The sequence below is a fragment of the Myxine glutinosa genome, chromosome 13 (genome assembly GCF_964187855.1).
Source record: "Myxine glutinosa chromosome 13, kmMyxGlut1.1, whole genome shotgun sequence".
Classification (NCBI taxonomy): Eukaryota; Metazoa; Chordata; class Myxini; order Myxiniformes; family Myxinidae; genus Myxine; species Myxine glutinosa.
The window spans coordinates 49,299,460-49,323,218 of NC_136273.1; the positions used below are offsets into that span (position 1 = coordinate 49,299,460).

The 23,759-nt window shown below is 44.3% G+C and overlaps 1 protein-coding gene across 3 annotated transcripts in view; it reads right to left on the reverse strand.

The window, feature by feature from the left end:
- Nucleotides 1-3,506: 3,506 nt before the first annotated feature.
- The window catches only part of LOC137438916 (guanine nucleotide exchange factor VAV2), a 214,629-nt gene continuing 194,376 nt past the window's right edge, over nucleotides 3,507-23,759 (reverse strand). For 2 of the 3 annotated variants that reach the window (XM_068134391.2, XM_068134389.2), the window contains 3 exons: nucleotides 14,223-14,358; nucleotides 13,708-13,841; nucleotides 3,507-4,968 (listed from right to left, as the gene is read on the reverse strand). In XM_068134391.2, coding sequence (XP_067990492.2) covers nucleotides 4,924-4,968; nucleotides 13,708-13,841; nucleotides 14,223-14,358 — 315 coding nt within the window. In that variant the 3' untranslated portion in view covers nucleotides 3,507-4,923. Of the gene's footprint in view, nucleotides 4,969-11,225; nucleotides 11,295-13,707; nucleotides 13,842-14,222; nucleotides 14,359-23,759 lie in introns of those variants that run through there. The other variant, XM_078767432.1, reaches the window with a different exon arrangement.

Here is a 23,759-nt window from a genome sequence, read left to right on the forward strand (position 1 = left end):
GTCCAAAAGTATTAAACGATTATGAGAGATTTATACATTATGCTAATCCAAAGGGGGGAAAGGGGGCCGACGATGTACAGTACTATTATAAATGAATGGCAATGGCCCTTTGGTGTTGATTTTGAAAGAGAAACCTGTCTCATGAGACCAAGTGTGTGACCTCATGTGCACATATCTCACGTATTACACAAGAAGGAAGGAATAGGAAATCTTTCTCGTTTAACAGATTAAACAACGGGATGAAACAGGGAAATTTTGATCCCGGATACAATAGCAATTGTAGGGTAACATTCCTGGTGTGTGGCTGCTCAGTTATTTACTTCCATTGTGGGATGATTGGATAGAGTAGAAGTAGCACAGTCTCCTTTGATCTGCTTATTCTGGGCTCCATTCAACCTGACTATAAAGTGTCACCCTGGTGTTTCTCAGGCACGACATTGACTCGACGAGCAGTTTGTAGGAGATGTTAAATCGGTTGTCCCCTCTGATAGCACTCACTCATGGATGTTATAAAAGATCCCACAGTACGTTTAGAAAAGTGTAGACCATCATGGGTTAGTTGGTGACAAAATAGATTCTGGGGTGTTTGGGGGCAGGGGGAAGCATTCGTGGCAAAGTCTCACACCTGGGGAAGTGGGGAGCGTACTGCATCAGGAGCACAGCCTCAACTCCTTCCTCCCCATTACTGTAACCGGCAGCCATGTACTGCATTCAAAAAGACGCCTTTAGTTTGGGGTCCAAGAATTGCATTTCACACGTGATGATTGTGTACACCAGTGTATGAACGTGACGTTTGAAGACACACAAATGCTACGCCACTTTCTTTTCTTGTCCCGCAGGTCGTGTTTCGCACACATTTCCAGCTTGGAACCTGCACTTGTTGTGAACAAAATGTATTGATCCAAATAAAGTTTATGCGGAAATTCACACCAACTCACTCGCCAGGTTTATTGCAAAAAAGTCCACCACCAACTCAGCTATGTACACATATACAGTAATGGTGAAGAAACTTTAAAAGGTAAGGGGAAATCATCGGATGTCGTAGTTTAACAGGACAGGAAGGCAATGAAGATCATCATGGAAGAAGTGATACCCGTGGTGATGATGACATTGTGATCGGTGTTGATCATGGTGGTGATGACGTTGTGCTTGGTGGTGATAGAGTAGGTAAGACTGGTGATTTTAGCATGGCTAGTGAGCCGATGTTGTAGTAGTGCAAGTCAAGGTAGCGGTGGTGATTTGTGGTTGGAGTTTGTAATATTCCAGGTGTCCCGTATGACTGCGAGTGCTACGAGAGATTTTGATTGGGTGGATGCAAATCAATAAGGTGACAAAAAGAGCAGTCTCATGCTCACAATTAAAAAAAAAAGAAGTCATCCTTTCGTTGTAGGATAAAACTTGCATGCACACGTCTTCATCAGCACGATCCTCAACTTCCCATTATTCTTCATCATTGTTTTCTACACAGCCTATCAGTTCCTTTAAGGCCGTAAAAGTTATTCAAAATGAATTACACAGAAATAAATATGGTTTTAAACAACAAGTGGAAAACAGTGCAAATTCTTTCATATCAAAGAGAGAGAGAGATCTGTACATGCATGTAGCATGACCCACTACTAAAATGGTCAAATGTTCACAAAAGCTTGAATGAACAACCATCTGTGGATATACACTACATGACCAAAAGAATGCGGACACCCCTTCTAATTAGTGGATTCGGCAGTTTCAGCCACACCCATTGCTGACAGGTATATATACACAAAGAATTAAGTTAAGCACCCCTACACAACGAATTAAGGTAAGCACCCCCTAATATATATTCTTTGTGTATATGTATACATTGGCATATATTCTAAGGTATGTGAGATCAAATAATGATTGGTATGACAATAACCTGCCACAGCAACGCATACGACGGCTTACAGGGTCTATGAGACGTAGGGTTGAGTCAGTGATCCGATCACGTGGGTCCTACACACGTTATTGACGCAAAGATCGCTAGAGGTCTTCTCAGAACAATGACTGTACGTTAGAAAACATAAACGTCATCCACACTGTCCGTGATGGACCTATAGCTCCATACTTAAATTGAGGTGAAAATATGCCTAAAATTCCCAAAAAATTTCACCTTAAATTATTCAGAATAAAATATTGAAAACGGCATGATTGTTATGTTTTTATGTGACCATAATATCACTTCTCCAGAAAATATAGCAATATCATGGGTATATTACACTGTTTTGACGACAACAAACTTGTAATGTGCGAGGTTGTAAAAAAACGGGGGGGGTGCTTAACTTAATTCTTTGTGTATATAATCAAGCACAGCCATGCGATCTCCATAGACAAACATTGGCAGCAGAATTGGTCGTACTGAAGAGCTCAGTGACTTTCAACATGGCACCGTCATAGGATGACACCTTTCCAACAAGTCAGTTCATCAAATTTCTGCCCTGCTAGAGCTGCCCCGGTCAACTGTAAGTGCTGTTATTGTGAAGTGGAAACGTCTAGGAGCAACAACAGCTCAGCCGTGAAGTGGTAGGCCACACAAGCTCACAGAACGGGACCGCTGAGTGCTGAAGCACGTGGCACATAAAAATTGTCTGTCCTCGGTTGCAACACCCACTACCGAGTTCCAAACTGCCTCTGGAAGCAACGTCAGCACAACAACTGTTCGTCGGGAGTTTCATGACATGGGGTTCCAAGGCCGAGCAGCCACACACAAGTCTAAGATCACCATGCGCAATGCCAAGCGTCGGCTGGAGTGGCGTGAAGCTCGCTGCCATTGGACTCTGCAGCAGTGGAAACGCGTTTCTCTGGAGTGATGAATCATGCTTCACCATCTGGCAGTCTGACGGACGAATCTGGGTTTGACGGATGCCAGGAGAACGCAACTGCCTGAATGCATAGTGCCAACTGTAAAGTTTGGTGGAGGAGGAATAATAGTCTGGGGCTGTTTTTCATGGTTCGGGCTACATACAATGCACAAAGCACACAGCATACAATGACATTCTAGATTATTGTGTGCTTCCAACTTTGTGGCAACAGTTTGGGGAAGGGTCTTTCCTGTTTCAGCATGACAATGCCCCCGTGCACAAAGCAAGGTCCATACAGAAATGGTTTGTCGAGATCGGTGTGGAAGAACTTGACTGGCCTGCACAGAGCCCTGACCTTAACCCCATCGAGCACCTTTGAGATGAATTGGAACGCTGACAGCGAGCCAGGCCTAATCACCCACATCAGTGCCCGACCTCACGAATGCTCTTGTGGCTGAATGGAAGCAAATCCCAGCAGCAATGTTCTAGCATCTAGTAGAAAGCCTTCCCAGAAGAGTGAAGGCTGTTATAGCAGCAAAGAGGGGGGGGGGGGGGGGGACCAACTCCGTATTAATGCCCATGAATTTGGAATTAGATGTGTGATGTTCGGGTGTCCACATACTTTTGGTCATGTAGTGTAGCTGTTTTTGGCCTTAAGTTCTCTCGAATGTCATGAAAACGCTGATATTTAATTGCATGTTTTATTCTATAGGACCTGAAAGTATCATATAAAGCAAGGGGGCTGAGAGCAAAAGGAAGAGCAGGAAGAATGGGTGAACAGGCCGATGGATGATGACAACAAGGGAAAACGAGCACGGAAGTCGGCTCGGTTGAATATCATTAATAATTTAGAGCTAAGTAGCCTTTAGTAATGCAACGAGGAAGGCCCACTGCTATTTAAGTACATGTACAACACACGCAAACACAGGCAACTTGTACGCCTAGTCTAAAGCCCTTTCATTTCACTTTTCCTTGGAACATCGCTGAAGATTTGGAGGGAAGCCAAAGTGACTGATCCAGTGCACGGTCCGTTGCATCCAGCAATAGGATGATGGTCTATTGTAATCTGCACTCCTACTACTGATTATCTCTCATGAAAGCCCACTTCCATAGCAGGATGGGTCACTGACTGCGACTGGCCATACAGGTGTTCTGAAAGGCACCACCATTGCTAAACAATCCTTATTAAACTATGCCTGTAGTAGTAACCTTTGCAACTGCTTCAAACTCACTGTACAGTCTAACTAAAAGCTCTTTCACAAGATTTTAACAGTGTACTTGAAATGGACAAAAAGCCATTTTTGCGCGTTGGGGCCACACCCCTTAACATTTCTTTTTCCCGACCGGGTGGGCTGAGGAAGTTCGAAACAAATCTGCGAGGCAGGATGTAACATTGGGGGATTAAAGCTCAATAGCTTTAGTACTTCCCTGAATGTGCAGTTCATCTCCACCGAATTTAGTTACTCAGTGATAGCCATGCTATCAGTACCGACAGTACTGAGGTAGTAGAAACACAAAACAATATAAACAACTCAGAACAATCATCAGTGGATACAAAAATTGCATTTCAGCAGCATCGGTTGAGTGCTGGAGGAAGAGAATGATGGATGTCTCCATTGATGCAGAAGTCATAACTTCATAGCCCAGGTTGAAGACATTAAGTACCATGGCCAGCACATTCCAAGAAGGAAGACCAATTGAATTCCAGACTGCTCCTCAATGGAGGTAGGCCATAGGTGCAGCCAGCAGACTGATGGAAAAGTAGATGGCCATTTATCAAGTTTAATAGTGGTAGAGGGATGAGGTGGATGGGTTAAGGAAGCATCGTAGAAAGATGGAGTTTGTGGGAAAGTGATGAGGTGTATGACGATGTGACAAAGGGGCAGAGCGGATGAGGTTGGAATGTGCTTCATAAATTAATGAGGAATGATGCTTTCAAGATTGTGAGCAATGTTTAGGAAATTGCAGTTGAGGGAAAATACTGAAGGCTTTACGGTTGAAGAACGACGCCTATGGGTTTGCGGTTGAGGAACGAGGTGGATCAGTTCGTGGTCGATAGGCAATTTGCACAAACAGACATCAGGAAGGAAACTGAGTCCATTAAAGGTCACACTCCTTCTTCCTCCACATATGTTGATGGAAACCAGCCAATCTGCAAGAAAAGAAGATAGAACAATGTCAATCATACTAAAATACGCCATTTGTGTCTGTCCGTCTGCCTGATTAATTTTTGACGCCAATACATTCTGTCCTTACTTATCCAATCTCAACCAAACTTGACAGGATGACGAAGGGTTACATAATGAAGGTTGTAGCGCATTCATTTGCCCCCCTCCCCAAGGGGGTTTTCTCCCCCGAGCGGGTTTTCCCCGTGTTACGGTCTGTGACCTTTCTTTTCTTCTCCCTCCCCTGCTCTGTGAGTTAGACCAAGTGGTTTGGTCCATGGGTCTAAAGCCTTTGATTGGCAGGGCAGGGCAGGGGAGGGGCCAGGAAGCGGAAGGTGATTCAGAGGAGGGGTGGCCATTTTGGAAGAGGCCGCATGGCGGAGTGCCTTTTCGTGGGCTGGTAGAGTTTTCAGCGGAAATCTCTGTACCTGAAGGTTGACTTGTGCCGGATCAACCCCTGCGGCCACCTCTGTAACTGAAGGTTGACTTGTGCCGGATCAACCCCTGCGGCCACCTCGGTACCTGAAGGTTGACTTGTGCCAGATCAACCCCTGCGGCCACCTCTGTACCTGACGGTTGACTTGGATTAAACTCTTGCCTTCTGCTGGGCCTGCATTGGGGCCTACTGTTGGGCCTGCGTTGGAGCCTACCGCTGGGCCTGCATTGGGGCCTACCGCTGGGCCTGCACTGGGGCCTACTGGCCTGCATTGGGGCCTACCACTGGGCCTGCACTGGGGCCTACTCTTGGACCTGCCTACTCATACCCTCTCGTGCTGGCCGACTCTGGTTTTTCCCTCTCTTCCCAATTCTTTGTTTCCTTTTTCTTTATGTGTCGGAATAGCTTTTGAGTGCCATAACCCATAAATAAAGCCGGTGTGATTGAAGGCTTGGCTTGGTGTGCTTCAGGCCGTAACACCCGCCATTGCCGTCAATGGGTTGCGTGTTGAGGTGTATACCAATGTTAAATTAGCTTTATCGTGGCGTTTTTCCAAAGAGGATTGTCGTGGAGTTTTTCCAAAGACGCTTTTAATAATAAAATTAATGATAATCGCATATTATTAATGTTATGACAAAACAATATTAATCTTTATTATAATAGAGCAAACGTATATGGTTATGTCGTTATGTCGTTATGTCGTTATGTATGTTGTAATGTTTATATGCGACGAAAACATCTTCTTCTTCAAATAAAATTAACACCCTCTTAATTGTGTTAAGACTGCTGAGACCCCTCAGACCTTTGACGACCCTTTAATTCCCCCAAGACCCTTCAGACCACCAACACCCCTAAAGATCCAAAATACCCTGAAGACCCCCAAAGACCCCCAAGACCCAAAACACCCCAAAGACCCAAAATACCCTTCAAGGCCCTGAGGCTCAAAAAGACATTGAATACCCAATAAACCCAGAAGACCCCGAAAACCCAATGGACCCAGACAACCCAAAACACCCCGAAGACCCAAAACACCCCGAAGACCCAAAACACCCTGAAGACCCAAAACACCCTGAAGACCCAAAACACCCCGAAGACCCAAAACACCCCAAAGACCCAAAACACCCCGAAGACCCAAAACACCCCGAAGACCCAAAACATCCCCGAAGACCCAAAGCACCCCGAAGACACAAAACACCCCGAAGCCCCAAGACACCCCGAAGTCCCAAGACACACCGAATACCCAAAACACCCCGAAGACCCAAAACACCCTGAAGACCCAAAACACCCCAAAGACCCAAAATACCCTGAAAGGCCCAGAGGATCCAAAATACACTGAAGACCCAAATGGCACCGAAGACCCAGAAGACCCAAAAGACCCCGGAGACCCAAAGACACAGAGGAACCAAAAGACCCTTAAGACCCAAAATCCCCTGAAGACACCGAAGACCCAAAATACCCCAAAGACCCCAAATACCCTGAAGACTGAAAACACCTCGAAGACCCAAAACACCCAGAAGACACAAAAGACCCCAAAGACCCAAAACACCCCGAAGACCCTAAAGACCTGGAAGACCCATAAGACCTGGAAGACCCAAAGGACCCAAAAGACCTGGAAGACCCAAAAGACCTGGAAGACCCAAAAGACCCTGAAGACCCAAAAGACCTTGAAGACCCAAAAGACCCCAAAGACCCCAAAAAAACCAAAGACCCAAAAGGCCCCGAAGACCCAAAACACCCTGAAGACCCAAAACACCTTGAAGCCACCAAAGACCCTTAAATACCCTTAAATACGCTGGATAACGAAAATACCCCAAAGACTCTTAAAGACCCAGAGAAAACAAAAGACCCTTAAGACACAAAAGCCCCTGAAGACCCCGAATACCCAAAAGACCAAAAATACCATTAAAGGCCCAGAGGATCCACAATACCCTGAAGATCCAAATGGCCCTGAAGACCCAAAACACCATGAAGACACAAAAGACCCAAAAGACACCGAAATGGTCAAAGATGCCTATCCCTCTGAAACGGCATGTGGTGAGGCGCGCGGAGCGCGCCGTCACACTAGTACTAATAATGTCCCACTTCCCCAAGGCGTTTTTCCTGCAGTGATAACGTGTTTAAATAGCTTATCGTTATAATGGCGTTTCCGTGTGAGCAGCGACCTCTACAGGAAGAAAAAAATATTATAAACCACAAATACATATGATTTGCTTTTTAAACAGTCGCTAATGCTGTTTATAACACAAAATGAAGAAATTTGGAGGAATCCCGACATCCATGAAGTAAGATTTACTGACAGAACTGAGCGAAGATCTATGGTACTAATGTCGAGTGCATAACATGGCCCTTTCTACCACTACCGTGGCATTTTTCATAGCGAACTTTTAAAACTCGCTCCCGCTGTTTAATACGAAACAAAGGGAGAAAGACTGGGATGTGCTCATTTACCGAGCATCTAGCTAGCGCTTGCCAAGCCAGCCGTTCCTTAACGGTTTTGAATGGAGTGCTTGCTCGAATGCTTAAACCACTTGGCGATCTCTCCACAATAAACTTGGTAAATGAACACACACCCAATGCTCTTGAGATCCGACCATAGATCGACTGTAATCTATATACCCCAAAGAGGAATGACCCTTCCTGCCCCTCCTGGAGTCTGCGTGTGTACTTGTTGTTCAAACTCAGCAAGGAACACAATTGTCGTTTCCAAGATTTGTTCACCAGAGACATATTCAAGAATGCTGTGTGAACGAGCCACAGAATAAAGCAGAAGGGCAACGTGGAGGGTTAGTGGTGCTCTTCCTGGCTCTTCCCAACACATTCTTGTCAAGGCCTATATCTCTCTGGCTACTACAAGAGAGCCAGCATGGTTTGTCACACAAGCCAACTGGCAGGGACTTTATGATCTACTCTCACAAAAGGATTGGACCACCATCTCCATCGCAACTGGTATTGATCCCGCTGGGAATACTTTATAACAGAACCTTCTTTCATGCACCAGTTTATTCCAACTTTACATTTGTCTTCAAATCTCCTGTACCCAAACCATCCATTTCTGTCCCCCATCTTACCCTGGCTTGCCCACTGTCTACTGGACTCTGCATCCTTCTCACCCAAGAAGGTAGAGAAAGGTCTGTCAGGCCTTGACCCTGCTTTGGTGATGGGCCCAGGTGGCAATCAGTGTCCATGTTCTCAAATCCTGCTCTGCCATTATTACTTCCATCTATCTGTCCTATTCAATACGCCCTTTTGTGGCTGCCTCCCCTGTGCATTGGAAGTCAGCTAAAATCAATCCCATCCACAAGCAGGGTGCAAAAACATACCTGGCCAACTATAGGCCAGTGAGCATGCTTTCAATTATTAGCAAGGTTGTGAAATCCATCATTGCTTCTGATATCAAGTCTTTCATGTTGTCAAACAATCTGATATCTGAGCATCAGTTTGGATTCTGTCCCAGTTACTCATCTCTGGACATGCTTCTGCTCATCTCGCAGCAATGGTTGAAGACCATCAGTCTTAAACAAGAGGTTAGGACCATCTCCCTGGTCATATCTTGGACATTACACTCAGTGTGACATCCTGTGGTGTTTGCTAAGCTCTCTGCCTGTGTACTAGAAGGCCGCCTTCATTCCTGTATTTCTGACTGCCTTAATTCATGCATTCAACATATTGTCATCAATGGGCGTTGGAAGGAGCAGGCCATCAATGGAGGGAGCAATGCTCATGGAAGAGCAAGGGTACATTGGTAGCGGAGAAACAATTGGGCACAACCAGCATGGGAATAAATGAACATGAAATGAAGAGATGAGAAGGAAACACTGAAATGAGCAAGTGAAAGGGTTGGGTTAGAAAGGATTAATGGGGGTAATAAAGATAATGGGTCAGGGTGGGGAATGACATGAGATGGTGATGCACTGAATTAACTGCATGAAACCCTGGAGGAGAGATTAAGGTGTAGCCTCCTCTGGGAAGCAGTTTCATAGACAGGAGAGTGATGAATAAAATATTTGAGACATGCAGTCAGACTGAATTTTGGAAGTTCAATCAGGTGGGGGTTACTGGAAGAATGCATGCATCCTGGAGTTGCTAGGGAGGCTCAGAGGACTAAGAGAGCAGAGGAAGCAATGTTGAAAAATAGGTAGTAGAAAACAAAGAGACCATCGACCCGTCTGCAATGTGATAGCAAAGCACCTTGTGATTCTGCCTCATTATGGGAGATTTCAATAATTTTGAGAGCTTTAGATTCCACAGAATCCAGGAGAGACAAATGTGATGTTGGAGCGCCAACCCATAGCAGAAAGCAGTGCTTCATTGAGCTATGGGCAAAGGCCTTCTAGACTGTGAGCAGCTCTGATTTTCCAAGGAAAGACTTGGATTGAAGGAGGATGCACCGTCTATGGCTGGTTTTATAGGCCAGCTTTGATATGTGGTCCCAGGAAAGGTCACGACTAGTGGTGGGGCCTAAAAGTTAGAGAGATTGAACCTCTTCCAGTGGAAGACAATGGAAATAGATAGGTCGGCTCATTTGATGATCATTCATAAGCGATAGGATAGGGTTGAAAATCATGGGATTTTCAATTTTTGAAGCACATGTTCCATTTTTCATACCAGAGTCTAATCACTGCCATATCAGCAGGGGGAGATGCTGCTGCTGCCTACCCAGCAGAGGATGTGAGAACTTTATGAGACAAGAAGAAGTTGTCCAAAAAAGGCATCTCGGAATTTAGGTGGCCTTCTATGCCACAGGTGTAAAATTCGGCAAGCAAAGCAGGATGTCCGACTGTATGGAATGACCTGAGATATATCCAGGCAGATGGTCCTAACTTCTTGTTTTAGATTGATGGCCTCCACACATTGCTGAGAGAAGGAGTAAAAGCATGATTGTGGGATATTCTGGAAAATCATCTCTTCCTTTTCTCACATGACTCCACATTGGACCATACCGTACTGCAACCTCCTGCTTTTCAGACGTCAGCTGCATCCCCCTTAGCTGATCTGGAAATGATTAAACTCTGGTCTGATAAATGGAACATGTCCGTCAATCCTGGAAAGTCCCACAGTCTCACCTTATCATTCTGGAAGGATCATCCAATGCACCCATCTATCTATTTCCTTGGTCATCCACTGTAAGATGTTTTGTCATTTAGGCCTCACTATCAGCGATGATGTTTCCTGGGCTGATCACATCGCAAAGATAGCCTCCAAAGCCAGCCGAAGACTTGGTATCCTCCAATTCTTTCCTTGGGACATCAAAGCTATTCTCAGTCTACAAGGCCTTTGTCCATAGCTCAACTGAGTACTGTTATCCGCTTTTGGCTGGCGGCCCAGCATCACATCTGCCTCTTCTGGATTCTGTGCAATCTAAAGCGCTCAAAATTATTGAAATCTCATGTGATGAGGCCAAAGCCCAATGTCTGTTCCTCTCACATCGCAGACAGATCAGTGGTCTCTGTTTTTTACGGTCTATTCTCCGATATTGCTCCCTTTAGTCTCTTGCTCCTCCGACCCTGCCGATCTAATCCAAGATGCACATGTTCTTCTATTAACTCCCACCTGGTTAATCTTCCAAAATCCAGGCTGACTGCACACCAACTCTTTTATTCCTCGCTTCTCCCATCTATGTAACGATCTTCCAGGAACTGTTCTGTCTCACCCTTCCATCCAGGGCCCTCAAAGCAAGTAGTGCACTGCCATCTCATGTCATCCCCAATTCTGAGCCATTATCTTTACTACCCCCATTAACCTTTCCTAACCCAACCCTCTTACTTGCTAATTTCAGTTTTTCCTCCTGTCTTCCTCTCCTCTCCCTTTTCCTGTCCATTCAATATTTGATGTTTGTTCCACTGCCAGCTCTACCATGCTCTTCCATTAGCCTTGCTCCTGTAAAGAAAAGAAAGAAAACTTAATTTCAACCAAGATGGTTACTGCCAAGGATTCAGTAATGTTTGGTGCACTAAACAAAAGAGCACAAAGGAGACATGTCCAATATCATTGCATATCTCAGCTATATATTTAATGATTTAAAATCAGTGTGCACAAGTGTAAAGCTGCATAGCTCCGTTGAAATATCTATATAACAGGTTGTAACTGAGTTATAAAGTTATGCAAGAATCTTGAATGCATCATAGACCATCAGTCAATGGTCCATTTCCCAAAATGTGAAATATAGCTGGCATGTTCTCTGTCCTTCAATAAAAAGACAGCAAGTTTCATACCCTAACAAAATTACTGAGGCAATAGTATGTTTATAATTGTTAAGGTTACGAGATGGTTTACACGGTCCTGAAACATATTATACGTGATACGAGACTCTGTCATCGAGCTTCAGTTTTACCAAAGCAGCTTCAAGCAGAAATTGGAATTAAACTTGCATCAACAAGGGCAATGAAACAAATACAGGGTGTCCCTCTTAACGTTGTCCCGGTTAACGTTGTTTTGTTATAATGTCTATACTAATTACATCTGTACTTTATCTGCACCTCTCTGTACTTTATTAAAATGTGCAACACAGAATATATAAACAACTAAAAGTGTGTAAATGTACTTAAATGTGATGGATTTATTGTGGACAAAGTAACCCCCCTCCCCCCCCCCCTCACTCCCCTCCTCCCTCTCCCCACCAATTTACATAAATTCCTATGAGGTAAATTCATCCATTTAACGCCGTGTTTTCAAGACCATAAACACAACATTAACCAAGGACCAACTGTACTAACCAACTAATCAGGGAACAACCTGATCTGAAATTTACCCTTTTCAGTAACTCATTCCAGTTCAACAGTTTTTATGTCGCCGGAGGCAATATGTTTTCAGGTTGTCCGTCCGTCCGGCTGTCTGTCTGTCCGTCCGTCCATCCGTCCGTGATAGGTTTTCGTAACTGCGATAACTTGAGAACGGCTAAAGGGATCTTAGTCAAACTTGGCACATGTATGTATAATGAGGTAAAGATGAACTGGTTAGATTTTGGGGCCACGAGGTCAAAGGGCAAAGGTCAGAGGTCACGTTAGGTAAAATACTGTTACCGCTATAACTTGGGAACCAGTGATGGGATTCTGACCAAATTTGATACACTTATGTAGAATGAGGTAAAGATGAACTGATTAGAATTTGGGGTCAAGAGGTCAAAGGTCAAAGTCTGTAATAGGTCTATAACTTGAGAACGGCTGAAGTGATCCAATTCAAACTTAGTGCAGGTATGTATAATGTTGTAAAGATTAAAATGTTAGACTTTGAGGTCAAAGGTCAAATCTGTAATAGGTCTATAACTTGAGAACAGCTGAAGTGATCCAATTCAAACTTGGTACAGGTATGTATAATGTTGTGAAGATAAACATATTAGATTATGGGGTCAAAGGTCAAATGTCAAAACTTTAATAGGTCTAAAACTTGAGAATGGCTGAAGTGATCCAATTCAAACTTAGTGCAGGTATGTATAATGATGTAAAGATTAAAATGTTAGACTTTGAGGTCAAAGGTCAAATCTGTAATAGGTCTATGACTTGAGAACGGCTGATGTGATCTAATTCAAACTTGGTACAGGTATTTATAATATTGTAAAGATTAAGTGATTAGATTTTGGGGTAAAAGGTCAAAGGTCAAATCCACAATAGGACTGTAACTGAAGAACGGCTGAAGTGATCCAATTCAAACTTGGTACAGGTATGTATAATGATGTAAAGATTAAATGATCAGAATTTGAGGTCAAGAGGTAAAAGGTCAAAGTCTGTAATAGGTCTATAACTCGAGAATGGCTGAAGTGATCCAATTTAAACTTGATACGGGTATGTATAATGATGTAAAGATTAACTGATTAGATTTTGGGGGTCCTGAGGTCAAAGCCCAAAGGTCAAAGGTCATGTCAGGTAAAATGTGAGAACTTGTGAACAGCTGAAGGGATTTTAATGAAAACTTGGTACAGGTATGTATAATGATGTAAACATGAACTGATTAAATTTTGGAGTCAATAGGTCAAAGGTCATGCAGGTAAAAAGGTGCTAACTTGGGCACAGCTGAATGGATTTAAATCAAACTTGATACAAGTATTACAATGATGCAATAATGTGGGCGGAGGCATATCAGTCGACGTCGTGACGTCAAAGAGTGTCGTTCTAGTTTTCAATCATCTCAACAACATCACAATCAACTTGCACTTCATATTCACTCAACAGTGATACTCCATCCTTATAATCAGGTATGAATTCAGTGGTTCTCATTGATCATTCCTGAGCATTTATTATGGTCAGGCTCTCTTCACCAAGCCTTTTTACACAAGATTTAAAAACACATGACTCACCCGTCCATCTACCTCGCCTTTCCACCAACCATTGCTTCCTCCATTGCAGCTGTAAATTTTGACCAGATCTCCAGTATGCAGCGTCAATTCTCGCAGATCTCGTGCGAGGAAGCTTCGCCTAGCCACTGCAGTACCTGTCCATCACACCCGAATGACACGAGTTTCTCAGACATGATGTGTTACTCCCGATACAATCTGATATACTCGGCCAAAACAATTTGAGAAAAAAAAAATTATATATACAGTCACGTGAAAAAGTAAGTACACCCCATGTGAAGTTTTGACTTTTTCAACATATTTCAACATCCAGCTATTTGATCTTCATTTCAACAATATTGATAGATAAAGGTGATATAATATAACAAATATCATGAAACATTTACATTTTGTAGTCCATTGTATAATTTAAATACACATAAATGCAAATTTCGCATGTGGAAAAAGTAAGTACACCCTTGGCTCTAATAGTACGTGTACACCAAAATATGAAGCAAGTATACAACTGAATGACTGACCAACAATGCCAGATACTGAACAAGGACTGGCTCGTGTACAAGATCGTTCTCCCAATCGGAAAGGATGTTGTAGCCTTGTATCCAGTGCCCGGAAGCCTTCTTTGAGGGAGTGTGTTTGGTAATACTCGACCATCTCCTGCACCACCAGAAATCAATACAATGTTCAAATTGCAAGCACACATGACATGTCAAGTTTCACATCAGTGTCTGATCCTGCTTTGTTCATGATGCCATTGCTAATACTGCCTTTTGTGGCTAACCTTCACAAGTTTTATCATTATTTATTATTATTCCACTGATATAAGGCTTGAGGATGCTCCAGTTATGTCCTGGACCTTTGCTTACACCTAAGCTTACATGCATATTACAACAACGATACTCTGTACTTTTAGCTAGGCCAGCTTTCACTCTGATGCTGTATGAGTCACGTTCTCTTATTCTCATAAAACAATTCGCCATAAATCGGAAAGAAAATACAACAAAACGCAGACAGTGACTAATTATGTGACTTTAAAATCAGTGATGGTCCAATACATCAAATTTCTTGCAGCATTGAAGGTGTTGTAGCGGTTCCCGCTGAATGTACACAATTGCCTTGCACCTGCCAGGACGCGGCCAGGGCGCGATCGCCATGCCGGGCTCGTCCGGACGGGCCCAGACGCGCCTCTCCTGGGCATGCCCGGACTCGCTGTTCCCGGGCACGCCCGAACCTCCCGGGCACGCCCGGTCTCGTCTTTCCCGGGCATGCCCGCTCTCGCCTTTCCAGGGCTCGCCCAGAGCGCCCGGGCACGCCCAGCCTCGACTTGCCAGGCCACGTGCAGGACGCCCGGGCATGTCCAGACTCGCCTTTCCAGGGCTCGCCCAGAGCGTCCGGGCACGCCCAGCCTCGACTTGCCAGGCCGCGTCCAGGACGCCCGGGCATGTCCAGACTCGCCTTTCCAGGACTCGCCCTTGACACCCGGGCTTGCCCGGTCTCGGTTTTCCCGGGCAAACGCCCGAGCATAAATGTGTATATATATTGCTGCCCGATAAACGGGCTTTTCAGAATACCTGAGCTGTTTTGTTTCAATAAAGCAACTCGGACGAATTCCGTCTTTGGTCGCGTCAATTATTTCGACTCGCGTTGGAGCCCAGCTCCTTCAGTGTCATATTACCATACTTTGATTGAAAACAACTCTTTTGACACGAATATGGTGTTCTCTATTATGGATAAACATCTAAACAGCGTCAGGTCTCCTTTACAACCAACTTCCTCTCTTTAACTAGCTAAACAATTTGCTGCTGCTTTCCAGTATAAGAGCTCCAGTACTCATAGTTCACTTACCAAACATTATTTAGCCTTATATGTCTCCATTCTTCACTCAATTCTTCCTTCTGCTTGAATCACTTCTCACCTCTTGTTTTCTTTGAGTGATGAATAATTGATTGGACTCTATCTGAACCACCTTTAGAGGCCATTTTCCCCCGCAGAGCAGGGGTTGGCCGTTTTTGGGCACCATGGTCCCCTTTTTACTCCCGCCAGGGAGTAATGCATTCGATCGTGTCCGTCCGTGTGTGTGTGTGTGTGTGTGCGTGCGTATGTGTGCGTGTGTGTGTTTGTGAACAAGATATCTGGAAAAGTTCTGAACGGATTTGGATGAAAGTGGTGGGATGATTGCCCTTGGGATAAGGAAGAATTGATTAGTTTTTGGTGAAGCTCAGGATATTATTCCGGATCCAGGAATTTTTTTTGGGAATTTTTTCGGGAATGTTTTTTTCTGTTTTTCTTTAAAAACCATTTTCTTTGCAATAATTGGAGCGATTGAGAGCAAATTTTCACCATAGGAGGGACTCGGTCGGTGGAATATTTTAATGGTAATTATGACGTCACAGGTCACGTGGTTCGGCCGCCATATTGTTTTGAGTGAAAAACGCTAAAATCCCATTTTCTCCAAAACACCTGAACAGATCGAGGCCAAACTTTGCAGGCAGAATTGCCTACCCATGACGAAAAAAAGTCAGCGAGCATGACGTCATGCATCACATAGTTTCAGAGTTATGACGTTTATAAGCACAAACAATTAAAACCTAGCTCCTCCCTCATTTGTGATCCAATCGAGGGGAAACTTCACAGATCTGTTCAGCATATCAGTCCACTAAAATGACTTTTTGGAATTTGCGATAGGTCACGTGGTTTGGCAGACATCGTTAATTAAACGCAAATAATAAAAACATTTATATCTCTTGATCCACTTCATTGATCGCCGTGAAACGTCATACTGTAGTCGAAGCCATGAAGAGTAACAAGTGTGCAAAATTTGAAGATGATTGGATGTACGGTCTGGAAGCTAGAAGTTGTTATTGCGTGAAGAAGAAGAGTCTTCGACTGTGGACGATTAATTATTTATCACACGTACAGACTTGCAGGCATCGTTTGACACAATCTCCCGGGTTAATTTGAACCTCAAATAAAATTATAATTCCAGATTTGTCAATGGCTGAGGTATATTAACAAACAAATAAAACAGATTTGGCAAAATTCCAACTTTAAAAAAAAAAGATCGCATATTCACCCCGGGTTGTGAGAGGCTGAGGAAGAAGAAACCTCGCATGGGCTTCCCAGACCAAATATATAATTCTGGTTCTGGCTCTGCGATTTTCAGGTTTATTACTCCCGCAAGGGAGTAATGCATTCGATCGTGTCCGTGTGTGTGTGTGTGTGTGTGTGTGTGTGTGTGTGTGTGTGTGTGTGTGTGTTCGTATGTTCATGTATTCGTGAACAAGATATCTGGAAAAGTTCTGAACGGATTTGGATGAAAGTTGGTGGGATGATTGCCCTTGGGATAAGGAAGAATTGATTCGTTTTTGGTGAAGCTCAGGATATTATTCTGGATCCAGGAATTTTTTTTTTGAAATTTTTTTGGGAAGGATTTTCCTTTTTTACTGTATTAATAATAATAATAATAATTCATTTATTTTGTATAGCGCTTTTCCAGAAGCCCAAAGGCGCTTTGACAGAGTGGCAAACATAATGCATAACAATACATGAAAACAACAATTTCAAAAAAGACAAGAATCAATAGGGAAATATTTAAAGCAAAAGGAGGGAGAAGGAGAAGAGATAGTCAGGGGTTAAATGCTGTGGGTTGAATGTTGAATGCAGTGTTGAACAGGTGGGTCTTTAGTGATGTTTTGAATGTGGTGAGTGAGGAGGAGTCTCTGATGGTGTGAGGTAGTGAGTTCCAGAGGGTGGGCGCAGCGATGGAGAAGGCCCTGCCCCCCCAGGATATGAATTTGGTCCGGATGGAGGGGGTCAGGAGGTTTGTACCAGCAGAGCGGAGGTTGCGGGTGGGAGTGTGTCTGGAGAGGAGGTCAGCCAGGTAGGATGGGGCCAGGTTATGGAGGGCTTTGTATGTCAAGAGGAGGATTTTGTACTGGATTCTCTGGGGGATGGGGAGCCAGTGAAGCTTGTAAAGGACGGGGGTGATGTGGTCACGGGTCCGGGAATGGGTGAGTAGACGGGCAGCGGAGTTCTGAATGTATTGGAGTTTATTGGTGATTTTTGAGGGTGAACCATAGAGGAGGCTATTGCAGTAGTCCAGACGGGAGGTGATGAAGGCGTGGATGAGGGTTTCTGCAGCCGTGGAGGAGAGGGATGAGCGGAGACGGGCAATGTTTTTCAGGTGAAAGAAGGCTGACTTTGTGATCTGTTTAGTGTATTTGTCGAAGGAAAGGGTTTGGTCAAAGATGACGCCAAGATTCCGGATGTGAGGGGAGGTGGATACTGGGATACCGTCGATGTTGAGGGCAAAGTTATGGGTGGATTTTGTGAGCGTTTTTGGGCCAATGATGATTATTTCAGATTTATCACAGTTAAGCTTGAGGAAGTTGATTTGAAGCCAGGATTTTATTTCAGTGATGCAGTTTGTCAGGATAGAGTGGGTGGCGGTGGAGACGAACTTGGTGGAGATGAAAAGCTGGATGTCATCGGCGAAGCAGTGGAATTGGAGACCATGACGGCGGATTAAGTGACCGAGCGGGGACAGGTAAAGGATGAAGAGGAGGGGGCCAAGAACTGAACCTTGGGGGACACCTTGGGGGAGGGGAGCAGTGGGGGATTTGCAGTTATTGATGGAGATGAACTGGCATCTGTCATAGAGGTATGATTTAATCCAAGAGAGGGCAGTGCCGGTAACGTTAAAGGGAGCTTTAAATATTAAAGCTTTTATTCTTATTCTTAAATGATGTTTTTCTCCTCCAATTCCGAGATATATCAAAATAAATTATCTGACAGTTAGGGCTTACTTTCTTTTTCATTTATTGTTTTGGGGAGAGCGGATGTTAAACAAAACGTATTATTCCAACTAAACCCACGGCGGGAGTATGCGCTCTACTGAGTGGTGTTCTAGTTTATTTTGTAAGATGTTAGAAATCTGTTTTCTCGATGACCCGAGGAGTGGGAGACTCACGCAATGCTTGCTATCTTTTTGAACCTTACCTGACCCCCCTCTTCGATCTCTGACCATAAAAAGCCATGCCACAGCACCCTCGAGGAGTTCTTGGTTCAGTCGTAATGTATTAAATGTAGTGTGTTGATCTGTGTTGAATGTAGCGTAGTGATTTCGTTTTATTCGTGTATGTGTAACTCAAATGGAAGTGTATTCTGTAAATACCTTTGGTGAAAGTAAATCAAGTATTACCATGTGTCATTATATCATTAATTGTCTTCTGAGACGAGTGTGGACATTTAATTCTCTTGAGTCTTGTCAAATCAATTCAAAGGCGAATATCAAATTAATTAAAAATTCCGCAACACAGGTCCAGGCGTGGATAGCCAAGTCGGTACCAAGCTACGAGCGGTGAGCAAAACTTAGCAGTCTTTTGTGTGGGGTAGCGTTAGTAGCTGTGGACAAGAGAGAACGGATAGAGTGTAAGGCGTCAGGCAAGACAGTTTGCCAACACGGGGTCGGCAGTTGATGTGACCTCAGGGCCATGGTGATAGCCTTCCAGACTGTTCTGTTGTAACGTTCAGCTTTGTCGTTACCCTGCGGGTTGTCGCTAGTGGTTCTGCTGCTAGAGATTTTATTTTTTTTGTATACTGAATCGAGGCTCGTGAAAGAGCTAACATTTATTTCACAAACAAATCAACCAGACAAACAAAATATATAAAAAGAGGGAGCGGAAGACAAGATGGGGAGAGAAGGGGAAGCACACAAACATAACATTTGAGAGCAGGGAGATGTGTGGGAGGGAAAGGGCTTGGGGGGAGGAGGCGTGGGAAGGGGGGGGGGGTGGGAGAAGTATAAAACACAAGGACACCAAGGACTTCCAGGACAGAAGTTGGTATTTCAAAAAAGTGGATTTGGGGTTGAAATTAGCGGGGGTAGAAAAGATCAAGGTTTTGGATGGGGGAAGATAAGAGATGGTGGTGAACAGCTGTTTTGAAGACCTGGAGGGTGGAGTGGGATTGAAGAGAGTGAGGGAGTTTGTTCCAGAGGCGAGAGAAAAGCGGAATGAAGGAGTGAAGGTGAGCAGAGAGTCTTGATTTTGGCAGTTTAACCATAAGAGTGTTGCAGGCAGATCTTGTGTGACCTGTAGGAATATTTGGGGGACAGAGCCCAGAGAGAGCTGGGGGGGCAAGGCCAGAGAGGAGTCGGTAGAAGACGGAAAGACCACCAACCTGCCTGCGGTGAGTGAGTGAAAGACCCTTGGATGTAGCTTCATCGCGGGAGATTCCAATGATTCTGAACGCTTTGGTTTCAACAGCATGAAGACGAGCTAGGTGTGAGGCAGGAGCACCAGCCCAGAGGGGAGAGCAGTATTCCATTGAGCTGCGGATGAAAGCCTTGTATGTGGTGAGGAGCTCAGGTGTGCCAAGGAAGGACTTCGCACGACGGAGGATGCCAAGTCGGCGACTGGCTTTGGAGGCCAGATTTGAAATGTGGTTTTCCCAAGAAAGATCATGGCAGATAGTGAGACCCAAAAGCTTGAGTGACAGAACTTCTTGGAGAGGATTATTCAGAAAGTGGATGGGATGGTTGTCCAGTCGGTCTTTTCGGAGAGACATCGTAAGAGTGTGAGATTTGTCAGGATTGAAAGACATGTTCCACTTGTTTGCCCAGTCTGTGATTTTGTCCAGGTCTGCAGAGAGTGAGGAGGCTGCAGACTGCCGATCTGAGGGATGAGGAATGGAGCGACAGAGAGTAGAGTCATCAGCAAAGAGATAGAGAGGATTTTCAAGAGAGTCAGAGATCATTGATGAAGACCAGAAAAAGCACGGGGCCCAGAACACTGCCTTGGGGAACTCCAGCCTGAACAGGAAGAGGAGATGAGAGAAACCCATTCAGGGCCACACGTTGACTACGACTAGAGAGGAAGTCCGCCAGCCATGCGTGGAGATTTCCATGGATACCAAAGGATGCCTTTACTTGTCAGGAATTCACCGAGCTCTCGGCTCATGAACGACGGTCCCCGGTCCGAATGGATGGAGGCGGGCATTCCAAAGAGGGCGAAAAGTTGGAAAAGGCAGTCGATCACCGTATAACTTGTCATGTTCGCACATGGGAACACAAAGGGGAATCTCGAGTACTCATCGATGAAAGTGAGGAAGTACTGGTTTTTGTCAGTGCTTGGCAAAGGTCCCTTAAAATCTATGTTAAGGCATTCGAATGGCTGGGTGGCTTTTATGAGGTGGGCCCTTTCTGGCTGATAGAACCAGTGTTTGCACTCTGCACAGGTTCTGCACAAGCCGGTCATCTGTTGAACGTCTTCCACCGAATAAGGTAGGTTTCGAGATTTCACGAAGTGGTACATGCGTGTGATTCCTGGGTGACATGGGGACTGGTGGAGGTCGTATTGTGAACGATGGTCCAGGCATGTAGATGAGCATTGTATAACTTGTCGGGGTATGAGGGTATGACGGGGTATGAGGGATTGTAAAGTAGAATGTGTCAGGGGTATGACCTTGAGAATGTGTCAGGAGGTATGTTTTCTTCATGGAATTATGTCAGGTTGTGTATGTGACAAGTAAGTATTGATTCAATTTTGGTGAAGATCTGGATCTGGATTGGATCTGGATCTGGATCCGGCTAGGAGAATTTTTAAAGTGATTCTTCACCATTGAGCGATGGGACTAAAACCGATATATAGCAGGATATCTCTAAAAGTTATGGATGGATTTGGACGAAACTTGGTGGGCAGCTTGGGTGTGTGAGAAGACCGAATCGATTCGATTTTGGTGAAAATCTGAATGTGGATTCGGATAAGATAATTGTTTAATTTTTTTAAGTGTTTATTCACCATTGAGAGATCGGGCGAAAGCAATATACAACAAGATATTTAAAAAGGTTATGGACGAGTTATGACTAAACTTGGTGGATGAGTTGATTAGGTGACAAGAACAAGTCGATTAAATTTTGGTTCAGGTCCGAATTCAAATCCGGCCTATCAGTGGGATTCAAAACATGAACTGTTCAGCCTGGCGAGGGAATGCGCTCTCGTCTACACAGTAGTTCAATCCTCACTTAAATGAGTCATAATAATTCCTCTATTTAAGATACCTTTGGATCAAAATTATTTTTAATTTATTTACAGGCCTAATTTCTCTTTTGCCTTTCATCTCGAAAATTCGTAAAAAAAAAAAAAAAATATATATATATATATATATATATATATATATATATATATATATATATATATATATATATGTATATATATCCATCATTCTTATTCAGCTGCTAAAACTTGTACCAAGATCGTATTTTTTAACTCTTTCCAGTCTGGTTTTTAAAAGTCACACAGCACTGAGACTTCCCTCTTCAAGGTTATACCAACGACATCCTGTACGATGTGGTTCAAGGATCATCCACACTTCCGCAAACACTTGCGATCATCCGTCCGTAAACACTTGCAACTTTTTCTCTGAAACCGCTGATGGGATTGTGACCAAACTTGGCACAAATGATCTTTATTATGTTGTGACTAAATTTGTTCACAGCATTAACAAAATCGTGGTTTAAGGGGGTCTACCGGGGGTCAAAGTGGATCCACGTTTGACACCCCCAAAATAGATATTTGCTTTTTCCTCTGAAACTACACAAACTACAGACTTGGCATTTAATATGGAATATTTTTTTTTCTTGACTTGGGTTTACTTTCTTAACTCAGTATATCAATCTGGTGAGTTTCTTTTACACTTTGGTGATTTATTTGTTAAAATAACCATGTCACTGATTGTCTGTCGCAGCAAGAAGTCAACAACAGGATTATATCACAGGTGGCGTGGCAAAATGTACGGACAGGTGCATTTGATGACTGGCTTCACAGTCGGGTATGCAAGGGTTGTTGCGTTCTGTATTAGTGGAAAACAACTGCTGCACGTCTCCAAAAGTTATTGCCGCTTCTTCTGGAGATGGTCCGTCAACTCGACAATGCTGTTTGTCATGGAGTGGTGACTTTACGAAATTACGGCATGAAACAGCATGCTATTTCTCGGCAGTATGGCATCACTCAAGGTCAGGTGTCAAAGATCCTGAAACGAAATGCTCAGAGGGGTGTCTCTACTCCAATACCGAGGCCAGGACGTCCCCGCAGAACCACAAGGAGGGATGATCGCCAGCTGCACCAGTTAGTCCGCAATGGCCGTACCAAGTCAGCTAATCGGCTTAGGGCTGAGTGGCAGCAACTGACAAATGTGCCTGTACCCAGAAGGCTAGTCAACCAACGACTGGTTCAAGCAGGCTATCGTGCCAGGTGTCCCCTGAGAAAGCCACGCCTGACCAGACAACACCGCCAGCGCCGATTGCAGTGCGCCAGAGAGCACCGTCAATGGCAGCCAGGACACTGGAATCACATGATCTTCAGTGACCAGTCTAGATTTCTGGTCTATCGTCAAGATGGCCGCATCCGAGTGCGCAGACAAGTGCATGAAGCCTACAACAAAGATTGTATAGTGCCAAGAGTCCAAGCTGGAGGTGGTGGGGTGACCGTTTGGGCTGCTTTTCATGCAGGGGGCAAAACTGACCTGGTTGTTCTGAATGGAAACCTGAACCAGTTCAAGTACAGGGCCATTCTGGAAGAAAGATTGCTTGCATTTGCTCGTGCAGCCTTTCGAGGAAACTTTGTCTTCCAAGATGACAATGCACGGCCTCATCGTGCTCGCATGATCCAACACTTTCCTGCTGACCCTGGTGTAGAGCATATGGAGTGGCCTGCCATGTCCCAGGTATAGGAATCCAATAGAGAACTTGTGGGCAGAATTAACGCGTCAAATCGACCACTTGGACCAGCAGCCGACCTCTGTGCGTGAATTGCAGCAGGCTATTGTCACTGCATGGCAAGCGATTCCTGTCCAAACCTTGGAAAATCTCGTGAACAGCATGCCTCGACGTGTACGTGCTCTCCTGAATGCTCGTGGGGGTTACACGAAGTACTGAACTGTAATTTTACTGTCCGTAATCCCAGTCGTAATTTAACTTTTGTTTTTGTAAAAAAAAATTTTGGCTAATGTGCAAAATAAAGAGGTACTTCTGGAAAACGTACAGAAGTTTAACACAGCAC